General features: G+C 36.5%; 1 protein-coding gene across 4 annotated transcripts in view; it reads left to right on the top strand.

Moving 5' to 3' along the window:
- The window catches only part of ERICH2 (glutamate rich 2), an 87,733-nt gene that overhangs the window by 42,640 nt on the left and 31,930 nt on the right, over positions 1 to 13,163 (top strand). For all 4 annotated transcript variants that reach the window (XM_073218705.1, XM_073218706.1, XM_073218707.1 and 1 more), the window contains 2 exons: positions 5,426 to 5,574; positions 8,275 to 8,459. In XM_073218705.1, the coding sequence (XP_073074806.1) occupies positions 5,426 to 5,574; positions 8,275 to 8,459 (334 nt within the window). The remainder of the gene's footprint in view (positions 1 to 5,425; positions 5,575 to 8,274; positions 8,460 to 13,163) is intronic.

Raw genomic sequence — 13,163 nt, 5'->3', positions numbered from 1 at the left:
ATGGCCTCTCAGACCACAGAGGTACACAGAACTCCCATTACAAGGGATCCAAGGAGGGCAACACCAAGACACATAATAATTAAAATGGCAAAGATCAAGGACAAGGAAAGAGTTTTAAAGGCAGCCAGAGAGAAAAAAATGTCACCTGCAAAGGAAAACCCATCAGGCTATCATCAGACTTCTCAACAGAAACCCTACAGGCCAGAAGAGAATGGCATGTTATATTTAATGCAATGAAACAAGGGCCTCGAACCAAGAATACTGTATCCAGCATGATTATTATTTAAATATGAAGGAGGGATTAAACAATTCCCAGACAAGCAAAACTTGAGGGAATTTGCCTCCCACAAACTACCTCTGCAGGGCATCTTACAGGGACTGCTTTAGATGGGAGCACTCCTAAAAAGAGCACAGAACAAAATGCCCAACACATGAAGAAGGGAAGAGAAGGAATAAGAAGGGAGGAAGAGGAATAAGAAGGGAAAGAAATAAAGAATAATTAGACTGTGTTTATAATAGCTCAATAAGTGAGTTAAGTTAGACAGTAAGATAGTAAAGAAGCTAACCTTGAACCTTTGGTAAACACAAACTTAAAGCCTGCAATGGCAAAAAGTACATACCTTTCAATAATCACTGTAAATGTAAATGGACTGAATGCACCAATCAAAAGACACAGAGTAATAGAATGGATAAAAAAGTAAGACCCATCCATATGCTGCTTACAAGAGACTCACCTCAAACCCAAAGACATGCACAGACTTAAAGTCAAGGGATGGAAAAAGATATTTCATGCAAAGAGCAGAGAGAAAAAAGCAGGTGTTGCAATACCAGTATCAGACAAAATAGACCTCAAAATAAAGAAAGTAACAAAAGATAAAGAAGAACATTACATAATGATAAAGGGCTCAGTCCAACAAGAGGATATAACCATTATAAATATATATATGCATCCAATACAGGAGCACCAACATATATGAAACAAATACTAACAGAATTAAAGGAGGAAATAGAATGCAATGCATTCATTCTAGGAGACTTCAACACACCACTCACTCCAGTGGACAGATCTACCAGACAGAAAATAAGTAAGGACACAGAGGCACTGAACATCACACTAGAACAGATGGACCTAATAGACATCTACAGAACTCTACATACAAAAGCAACAGGATACACATTCTTCTTAAGTGCACATGGAACATTCTCCAGAATAGACCACATACTAGGCCACAAAAAGCGCCTCAGTAAATTCCAAAAGATTGAAATCCTACCAACCAACTTTTCAGACCACAAAGGCATAAAACTAGAAATAATGGACAAAGAAAGCAAAAAGACTCACAAACACATGGAGGCTTAACAACACGCTCCTAAATAATCAATGGATCAATGACCAAATCAAAATGGAGATCCAGCAATATATGGAAACAAACGACAACAACAACACAAAGCCCCAACTCCTATGGGATACAGCAAAAGCAGTCCTAAGAGGAAAGTATACAGCAATCCAGGCATATTTAAAGAAGGAAAAACAATCCAAATGAATGGTCTAATGTCACAATTATCGAAATTGGAAAAAGAAGAACAACTGAGGCCTAAGGTCTGCAGAAGGAGGGCATAATAAAGATCAGAGAAGAAATAAATAAAATTGAGAAGAATAAAACAATAGCAAAAATCAACAAAACCAAGAGCTGGTTCTTTGAGAAAATAAACAAAATAGATAAGACTCTAGCCAGACTTATTAAGAGGAAAAGAGAGTCAACACAAATCAACAGAATCAGAAACGAGAAAGGAAAAATCACGACGGACGCCACAGAAATACAAAGAATTATTAGAGTACTATGAAAACCTATATGCTAACAAGCTGGGAAACCTAGGAGAAATGGACAACTTCCTAGAAAAATACAACCTTCCAAGAATGACCCAGAAATAAACAGAAAATCTAAACAGACCAATTACCAGCAAGGAAATTGAAGCGGTAATCAAAAAAACTACCAAAGAACAAAACCACCGGGCCAGATGGATTTACCTCGGAATTTTATCAGACATACAGGGAAGACATAATACCCATTCTCCTTAAGGTTTTCCAAAAACTAGAAGAGGAGGGAATACTCCCAAACTCATTCTATGAAGCCCACATCACCCTAATACCAAAACCAGGCAAAGACCCCACCAAAAAAGAAAACTACAGACCAATATCCTTGATGAACATAGATGCAAAAATACTCAACAAAATATTAGCAAACCGAATTCAAAAATACATCAAAAGGATCATACACCATGACCAAGTGGGATTCATCCCAGGGATGCAAGGATGGGATGGTACAACATTCGAAAATCCATCAACATCATCCACCACATCAACAAAAAGAAAGACAAAAACCACATGATCATCTCCATAGATGCTGAAAAAACATTTGATAAAGTTCAACATCCATTCATGATAAAAACTCTCAGCAAAATGGGAATAGAGGGCAAGTACCTCAACATAATAAAGGCCATATATGATAAACCCACAGCCAACATTATACTGAACAGCGAGAAGCTGAAAGCATTTCCTCTGAGATTGGGAACTAGACAGAGATGCCCACTCTCCTCACTGTTATTGAACATAGTACTGGAGGTCCTAGCCATGGCAATCAGACAAAACAAAGAAATACAAGGAATCCAGGTTGGTAAAGAAGAAGTTAAACTGTCACTATTTGCAGATGATATGATATTGTACATAAAAAACCCTAAAGACTCCACTCCAAAACCACTAGAACTGATATCAGAATACAGCAAAGTTGCAGGATACAAAATTAAAACACAGAAATCTGTAGCTTTCCTATACACTAACAATGAACCAATAGAAAGAGAAATCAGGAAAACAATTCCATTCACAATTGCATCAAAAAGAATAAAATACCTAGGAATAAACCTAACCAAATAAGTGAAAGACCTATACCCTGAAAACTATAAGACACTCTTAAGAGAAATTAAAGAGGTCACTAACAAATGGAAACTCATCCCATGCTCTTGGCTAGGAAGAATTAATATTGTCAAAATGGCTATCCAGCCCAAAGCAATATACAGATTCGATGCAATCCCTATCAAATTACCAACAGCTTTCTTCAATGAACTGGAACAAATAGTTCAAAAATTCATATGGAAACACCAAAGATCCCGAAGAGCTAAAGCAATCCTGAAAAGGAAGAATAAAGTGGGGGAGATCTCACTCCCCAACTTCAAGCTCTACTCCAAAGCCACAATAATCAAGACAGTTTGGTACTGGCACAAGAACAGAGCCACCGACCAATGGAACAGAATAGAGACTCCAAACATTAACCCAAACATATATGGTCAACCAATATTCGATAAAGGGGCCATGGACATACAATGGGGAAACGACAGTCTCTTCAACAGATGGTGCTAGCAAAACTGGACAGCTACAAGTAAGAAAATGAAACTGGATCACTGTCTAACCCCATACACAAAAGTAAATTCGAAATGGATCAAAGACCTGAATGTAAGTCATGAAACCATAAAACTCTTAGAAAAAAAACATAGGCAAAAATCTCTTAGACATAAACATGAGTGACCTCTTCTTGAACATATCTCTCCGGGCAAGGGAAACAAAAGCAAAAATGAACAAATGGGACTATATCAAGTTATAAAGCTTCTGTACAGCAAAGGACACCATCAATAGAACAAAAAGGTATCCTACAGTTTGGGAGAATATATTCATAAGTGACAGATCCAATAAAGGGTTGACATCCAAAATATATAAAGAGCTCACACACCTCAACAAACAAAAAGCAAATAATCCAATTAAAAAATGGGCAGAGGAGCTGAATAGACAATTCTCTAAAGAAGAAATTCAGATGGCCAACAGACACATGAAAAGATGCTCCATATCACTTGTTATCAGAGAAATGTAAATTAAAACCACAATGAGTTCATCTCACACCAGTAAGGATGGCTACCATCCAAAAGACAAACAACAACAAATGTTGGCGAGGTTGTGGAGAAAGGGAAACCCTCCTCCACTGCTGGTGGGAATGTAAATTAGTTCAACCATTGTGGAAAGCAGTATGGAGGTTCCTCAAGAAGCTCAAAATAGAAATACCATTTGACCCAGGAATTCCACTTCTAGGAATTTACCTTAAGAATGCAGCACTCCAGTTTGAAAAAGACACATGCTCCCCTATGTTTATCACTGCACTATTTAAGATATGGAAGCATCCTAAATGTCCCTTAGTAGATGAATGGATAAAGAAGATGTGGTACATATACACAATGGAATGTTATTCAGCCATAAGAAAAAAACAAATCACCATTCGCAACAACATGGATGGAGCAGGAGGGTATTATGCTCAGTGAAGTAAGCCAGGTGGAGAAAGACAAGTACCAAATGATTTCACTCATATGTGGAGTATAAGAACAAAAGAAAACTGAAGGAACAAAACAGCAGCAGAAGCACAGAACCCAAGAATGGACTAATAGTTACCAAAGGGAAAGGGACCGGGGAGGATGGGTGGGAAGGGAGGGTTAAGGGTGGGAAGAAAAGAAGGGGGCATTACGATTAGCATGTATAGTGTTGGGGTGGCATGGGGAGGGCTGTGCAACAGAGAAGACAAGTAGTGATTTTACATCATCTTACTATGTTGATGGACAGTGACTGTGAACGGGGATGTGCGCGGGTCTTGGTGAAAGGGGGAGCTTAGTAAACATAATGTCCTTCATTTAATTGTAGATTAATGATACCAAAATAAAAACAAAATTTCATTTCAACTTGGTAGTGGAGACATATTAAAAGCATCTTAAGACCCTGAAAAGCAAACTTGTGGTTGCTTTTCCACTAGCATGGGTGTCTGGCTTTGTAAAAGAGTGCACCACCCAAGAATCCTTTGTCACTGTGTTCTTTATTGACATGAGGTTTCAGACGTAAAGGCTAAAAAAGAAAATTAACCCGTTTTTATTTCAACTACTTAATGAAAAAGGCTACTCTATATTATGACCAAGGATTAATATTAGTGTTGGATCTCATCCATAAGTGTAGCATTTAGCAATGGTAAGAATTATTTACAAACTTAAAAAAACTCAAGGCTAGTATTCTTTAGTTTTATTCCATCTATCACAATGACATACTAAGAACATTTATATAACTGATGGCTTAAATGCTCTATGTTGTACTCTGAAAAGATGAAAAGATTCTAAGAGCCATTACACAATGACAAATGCCAGGTAGAAATAGAATTTTAATAATCAGTAAAAACTATTTCTAATGATTTCCCACAAAGAAAATACTGCATTTTTGCTCTTTAGTTTATTGTTGGTATATTATATTGTGTATTTATATTAAGTATATGTTTGTATGAAGGCATACAAAGCCTTACAGAATTGTGGTTTAGGAAAGTATTTTTTCACTGTCTACTTTAACATTTAGGAAAGAAGTCCCTTCAAGAAACCTTGAAAATAATGTGTCTTTAAAGAATACTGAAAATAGTGTATCTTCAAAGAGTGTTGAAAATAAAGATACAGAAACAAATCTACAGTCTAAGCTATGGTCATCTTCTTTCTTAAAAGAGAACTCAGGTAATAACATTTGTATTATTTGTACTGTAGCTTCTAATTCATCCCTCCTTTTCCATGACCTTTGGATATTGACAACTCTGTAGGTCTGGGACAGGTCATAAGGATCCTTAATTTTTCAAATTCAAGTACCAGATGATTCTAATATGTCAAGTATGGGATACATGACATAAAATAATATTGATGCGGTATTGAATATTAGAATGAATTAAAATACTGAAAGCATTAAGTCCCATTCATTGAACAGTGGTTTATTGAGCACCAGGCATAGAAGCTATGGTTACAGTAGTTAGCAAGAAGGCAAGGGCCTTGTCCTTAATGAAGCTTACATTATAGTGGGAGATAGAGAGCCAACTGTTAAACAATAAAACAAATAGGTTGTGATGATGCTATAATATAAATGGCACCTGGGAAAGGACTACCTTAAATCTAAAAATGAGGAAACCTCTCATGTTGCTCAGTAAGTATGTGTAATTTAGACAGTCCCTGTGACATCACTTAAAATCCCTAATTACCTATTATGACCTCCCTCACACCCCATGACTTCAGTGTGAGGAGTCAGCACAGGCTAGGTACACACTGCAAGAGCAGACTGGTCTGTGAGCTGACAGAGACTACAAACAGGACAGAAGCAGGTCGACACCCCAAATGGTGCAGCCATCCTAATCCTGGAAGGATTCGGTATCCCTTCTCAGTGTAACATGTTTTGTTTAGGGTCAAAAGTTTTACCAATTTTTTTTTCAATCTGTGTTTTCTCAACACTGTCCTCTCTCCAGTTCTCCTGGATTTCCTCATTTTCTTCCTAACACAGTGTTTCTGCATTATTTGGAGTAACTGATGGCCATACTCCCTTCAAAGAAGGCATCTCACAAGACATCCATGAAGACAAAGGAGTTGCCAAGCTCGTTCAATAGTGTTTCCATAGTGTTTCCCAAAGAGATAATTTTAGGAAACATAGTAAACTTCTTTTTGAAAAAATTGATATAAGTATACTTCAATGTGTGTTAGGAAAAGGTAAGCCATAATTAAAAATATGGATTCCCAGATCTATCACTATTTAGCAGTGTGAAGTTGGGCAGGTCATTTAACTTCTCTGTCCCTCAGTTTCATCTATGAATAGGATGAAAATAGTACATACGTTGGGGTGTTGAAAGGATTAAATGAGTTAATATACTCTTCTGTATATTAATGGCATATATACAGAAGAGTAATGGCATATAATGTAATTATATTACCTTTATTATATCATTTTCATAGATAATATTTATGATGTGATAAAATATATAAGTTAAAGTAGATTTAAAAATTAAATAGTATAGGAGAAACTCATATATGGCAAATGAAGATAGTATAAGAATTATGCTTTTGGGAATGTTGCAGTGAATTGCACCACTGGAGTTTGCCTCTTAAATTTATTTCTCTAATCCATACTCTCCTTTCCATCCCTGTTTTACCAGTGCCCTATCATTAATCATCTCTTACTGGGTCAGACCTCTACCCTCTCTCCTTGCTCTTTTTTTTTTTTTTTTTGGTCTACTGTTAAATGCACTTTCCATCCTGTTATCCAAGTGTTCCTTCAGAAATGCAGAATTGATCATACATGTTTGCCTACTTAAAATCTTCATCAGTAGTTCCTTCATTCCTAGGACAAAGTCCTAACTTCAAGGCTTCTGGCCCACAAGATTCTCCATTATCCAGCCAGCCCCTGCCTATTTTTCTAGCCACATCTGTCATACTTGACCTCTAAGCAATACCAAAGTGCTTAGAGCTCCACACACATTCTTGTTTTTGCATTGGCTCATACTGTCCCCTCTTCTTCGGGAAATTGATCCACTTAGACTGGACGATTTCTGACCATTCCCCAGACCACCTGGGGCTATCCTTTTTCTCCTATTCACCTATGTACACATCTTTTTCACTGTATTGCCTTACTGTTTTATAATTTTCTCTGACTTGGGAAACCACTAGGCTCCCCGGTTAGAGTATGAGTGAGTACCCTGAGGTCAAGGACTGTTCATTTTTGGATTCCGGGGACTTTGTGCCGGGCACTAAGTGAGTAGTCAATAGTGCTTTTTCTTTTTCAGTCATCTGGGTTTGGTCATAGGTACTGTGGCTTGACATCAAGAAAAATCAATAATGTTATATAACCTCTACTTATATCTAGAATACTTCATATGCATTTCTTCCTAATTTGTCAGGGGACATGGGGTGTGAGAAAGAGAAAGAACTTCATCCTCAAGTATCTGAGGAGTGACATAACCTGCCTAAGAAGAATTATTTACTTTTCAGCCTCTCCAGTCTTAATTGTACTCTCCAAGCTCTTTATTTTGAATTTACGTTCCTGTGCAAACAATTTAGGAAATGCACTTCTGGAAACAGAATAACATTAACTTATTTTTTCTTGAAATTATTACATTATTTATAAACAAAACAATTTTCCATTTATTAAAATTTCAAGCACCAAACAGCACTGATATCAGCTCACTGTTATTGGTTTAGGTCTTCTCACGCTTGACAGTTTTATTGCCTTTTTTGGAAATAGAAGTCAGGTAATTTTATTGCAGTGCTATTTAGAAATGAAAGAAAAATTCACTTCAGAACAGGAAGCCATATAGTAAACATGTACACATGTTATAATTTAGGAGTAACCATTTAAAATTTTGAACTTTTCAGTATTAATTAATTATGTATATTCTGCTTTAGGTGAAGTGGGCAAAGATGCAATCATTGTAGAGAAGGGGGAAAATAACGAATATTGCCTTCAGGATATTGATAAGTTATCCAACACAACAACTGATGATGGTGAAGAGGATAGCAGTGATGAGGACAGTGATGACAACAGCGACCCTCATAAGGAGACTCCTGCTCCATTAGAGTTAATGGCAGAGGTAAGTTTTACTTGTGCATTATAATTTAAGAAACTTTAAAATATTAAAGTAACTAAATAGTATATAGCCTTGAATTTTAAAAAAAGATATAAACCCTACAGTATGGGAGGATATGTTCATAAATGACAGATCTGATAAAGGGTTGACATCCAAAATATACAAAGAGCTCATGTACCTCAACAAACAAAAAGCAAATAATCCAATTAAAAAATGGGCAGAGGAGCTGAACAGACAGTTCTCCAAAGAAGAAATTCAGATGGCCAACAGACACATGAAAAGATGCTCCACATTGCTAATTATTAGTGAAATGCAAATTAAAATCACAATGAGATATCACCTCACACCAGTAAGGATCACCACCATCCAAAAGACAAACAACAACAAATGTTGGTGAGGTTGCGGAGAAAGGGGAACCCTCTTGCACTGCTGGTGGGAATGCAAATTAGTTCAACCATTGTGGAAAGCAGTATGGAGGTTCCTCAAAAAGCTCAAAATAGAAATATCATTTGACCCAGGAATTCCACTTCTAGGAATTTACCCTAAGAATACAGCAGTCCAGTTTGAAAAAGACAGATGCACCCCTATGTTTATCACAGCACTATTTATGATAGCCAAGAAATGGAAGCAACCTAAGTGTCCATCAATAGATGAATGGATAAAGGAGATGTGGTACATATACACAATAGAATATTATTCAGCCATAAGAAGAAAACAAATCCTACCATTTGCAAGAACATGGATGGAGCTAGAGGGTATTATGCTCAGTGAAATAAGCCAGGCGGAGAAAGACAAGTATCAGATGATTTCACTCATACGTGGAATATAAGACAAAGAAAAACTGAAGGAACAAAACAGCAGCAGAATCACAACTCAAGAATGGACTAACGGTTACCAAAGGGAAAGGGACTGTGGAGGATGGGTGGGAAGGGAGGGATAAGGACAGGGAAAAAGAAAGGGGGCCTTACAATTAGCATGTATAATGTGGGGAGGGCATAGAGAGGGATGTGCAACACAGAGAAGACAAGTAGTGATTCTACAGCATCTTACTATGCTGATGTGACTGTAATGGGGTTTGTCGGGGGGGGGTACTTGGTGAAGGGGGAGCCTAGTAACCATAATGTTCTTCATGTAATTGTAGATTAATGATAATAAAATGAAAAAGAAAAGATATAAAAAGATCCTCACCCTTATACAGAGGCTTACCTAGATAACTCATGTCTTTTACTACTTTTACCAGGTTAGAGGTGAAAGAAAATTCTGGAAGTGACAACAGTATTGTGGAAAAGCAAGAATAAGAGAAATTTTGGTACAAAGATTGTTTTAAGGAGTGCTTTCTACATATCAGGCACCATTCTAGTTACTGGGGATATTTAGAAATTTAAAAAAAAGTCCTTACCCTTAAGAACAGGTACATATTGTTTATTTAGTACAATTTGTAATAAAATTAATACATGCTGGTAGATGGATTTATAAAGTTCTCTGGACACAGAGAATTAAGTGACTGAGAAACGCAGGAAAAAACAGGATTAAGGAAGGATGTTTAGAGGAAGAGACATGAGTGGGATCTTAAAAACTTACTGGGAGAGGGAAGTGTAGAAATTTAGTAAAAAGTGGAGAAGGCATTTCTGGCATAGAAAACAGCATGTGCAAAAGCATTGAAACCTGAAATGTCACATGCAAAAATTGTACATAAAGATTTACTGGTAATTCTATGGAGAACAAACCAATTTTACCTCACTTCTTGCAGTATTGCAGTCTACCTTTAATTAATATTATACAACTTCAAGTATATATATATATTTCTAAATTTTTTATTAAGGTATGATGTATATACACTCTTATGAAGGTTTCACATGAAAAAACAATGTGGTTACTACATTTACCTATATTATAAAGTCCCCACCCATACCACAGTGCAGTCACTGTCCATCAGTGCAGCAAGATTCCACAGATCCACTATGTTCCTCTTCTGTGCTACACTGTTCTCCTTGTGTTCCCCCCGACACCATGTGTACTAAACATAATACTCCTCACTCCCCTTCTCCATCCCACAGCCCTCCCCTTTTGTAACAACTAGTTCATTCATGGAGTCTCTGAGTCTGCCACCATTTTGTTCCTTCAGTTTTGCTTCATTGTTATACTCCACAAATGAGGGAAATCAGTTGGCATTTGTCTTTCTCTGCCTGGCTTATTTCACTGAGCATAATATCTTCCAGCACCATGTTGTTGCAAATGGTAGGATTTGTTTCTTTCTTATGGCTGAATAGTTATTCCACTGTGTATATGTACCACTTCTTCTTTATCCATTCATCTACTGATGGACACTTAGGTTGCTTCTATATCTTGGCTATTGTAAAAAGTGCTGTGATAAACATAGGGGTGCATATGTCTTTTTGAATCTGAGATCATGTATTCTTTGGGTAAACTCCTAGGAGTGGAATTCCTGGGTCAAATGGTATTTCTATTTTTATTTTTTGAGGAACCTCCATATTGCTTTCCACAATGGTTGAACTAGCGTACATTCCCACAAGCAGTGTAGGAGGGTTCCCCTTTCTCCACATCCTTGCCAACATTTGTTGTTCTTAGTCTTTTCGAAGCTGGCCATCCTTACTGGTGTGAGGTGATATCTCATTGTGCTTTTAATTTGCATTTCCCTGATGATTAGTGATGTGGAGCATCTTTTCATGTGTCTGCCATCTGAATTTTTTCTTTGGAGAACTGTCTCTTCATATCCTCTGCCCATCTGTTAATCTGGTTATTTGCTTTTTGGGCATTGAGGCGTGTAAGTTCTTTATATATTTTGGATGTTAACCCCTTGTCGGATATGTCATTTACAAATATATTCTCCCATACTGTAGGATGCCTTTACAACTTCAAATATATTTTAAGAACTTCATAACAGTATACTTTAATTTCCCACTTCTCATTCTTTCTATTATTATTGTCATACATTTTACTTTTAAATACAAGCTCTACCATATGGATTTTTTTCCTAATACAGACTGTCCCCAGCTTATGATGGTTCAGCTTAAGATTTTTCAACTATACAATGGTGCAAAAGTGATAATGCATTCAACAGAAACAGTACTTTGAGTTTTGAAATTTGATTTTCAGGCTAACAATAGGCAGCACAATTCAGTGGCAGCAATTAACAGTTCCCAAGTCAGCCATGTGGTCATGAGAGCAAACAACTGATAAAACCATCTGTCCCCATATAGCCACTCTATTTTTCACTTTCAGTACTGTCTTCAATATATTACATGAGATATCCAATACTTAATTATAAGATAGGCTTTGTGTTAGAGATTTTGCCCAACTGTAAGATCATGTAAGTGTTTTGAGCATGTTTAAGGTAGGCTAGGGTAAGCTATGATATTTGGTAGGTTAGGTGTATTAAATACATTTTTCACTCACAGTATTTCCTCAGCTTAAAATGGATTTATCAGGATATAACTCCATCAGAAGTTGAGGAGGATTTATGCTTTGAGAGGTTTCATTGTCAATAGTTTGTATAGTTTAAGCAGGATGTCTGCTGTTATTTCCTTCAATCATCCATATATAATACGGCTTTTGATCTTTTAATACATTTCCCCTCTATTATTATTTTTGGCAATTTGATTATGATGTTCCTTGATGTGATTTTCTTCATATTCTTTTCATTGAGATTCTTGGGTCTATAAATTTATAGTTTATACCAGGTTTGGAAAATGTTCAGTTATCAATTCTTCCAATATTTTTTCTGACTTCTGCCCTTCCTTTCTTCATCTGGGTTACAATTACATGTATGTAGGACCACCCAATATTACCCCAGAGGTCACTAATGTTCCTTTTTTCATTTTTTTCTCTACATATTTCAATTTAGAAATTTATATTGCTATGTCTTCAAGTTCATCATCTTTTCTTTGCAATTATAATCTGCTGTTAATCCCATCCTTCCTCTTCCTCCTCTCCCGTCTTTCTCTCTCTCCCCATCTCTCCATATGTATTTCAATTTTATTTAAATTTTTTTATCTATCATTTCTCTTCACATCATATTCATGTTTTCCTCTACTTTTGAGCATAGGACATATATTTATGATAGCTATTTTAACATGCTTGTCTGCTATGCTATAATCTTTGTCAGTTCTAGGTCATTTTCTATTGATTCATTTTATCCTGCTTATGGGTCACATTTTCCTACATCTTTGCATGCGGTAATTTTCTGTCGAATCCTAGGCATGGTACATTTTATGTTCTTGGATACAAACTTTTGTTGTTTTCCTTTAAATATTGTTGGACTGATCTGTAACATAGTTGAGTTACTTGAAAGCAGGTTTTCTTTTTGAGTCTTGCTTTTAAGCTTTGTTGGGACACTACTAAAGCAGTACTCTTATGAGGACTCTTCCCAATACTCTGTATTTTAAGAGGACCTTTCACTCTGGTTGGAGAGAAGAAGAACTCTTTCTTCTCAGCCCTGTGTGAGATCTGGTGATTGTTCCACCTGCTCATTCTACTAATACTCTTTCCAGCCTCAGATAGTTTCTTTGTACTCATATGCAGATCAGTGCCAGCCAGAGATTCAGAGACCCCTCTGCAGATTGCTGGAACTCTCTTTTTTTTTATTGAAGTATAGTTTATATATAATTTATTAGCTTCAAGCATACAGCACACTAGTTCATCAATTACCAACATTATTAAATCCTCATCCAAACTAGGGCAGTTCCT

This window comes from Manis javanica, chromosome 12 (genome assembly GCF_040802235.1).
Source record: "Manis javanica isolate MJ-LG chromosome 12, MJ_LKY, whole genome shotgun sequence".
Lineage (NCBI taxonomy): Eukaryota > Metazoa > Chordata > Mammalia > Pholidota > Manidae > Manis > Manis javanica.
The sequence above is the reverse complement of the archived record's forward strand: the minus strand, read 5'-3'. Positions and strand labels throughout refer to the sequence as shown.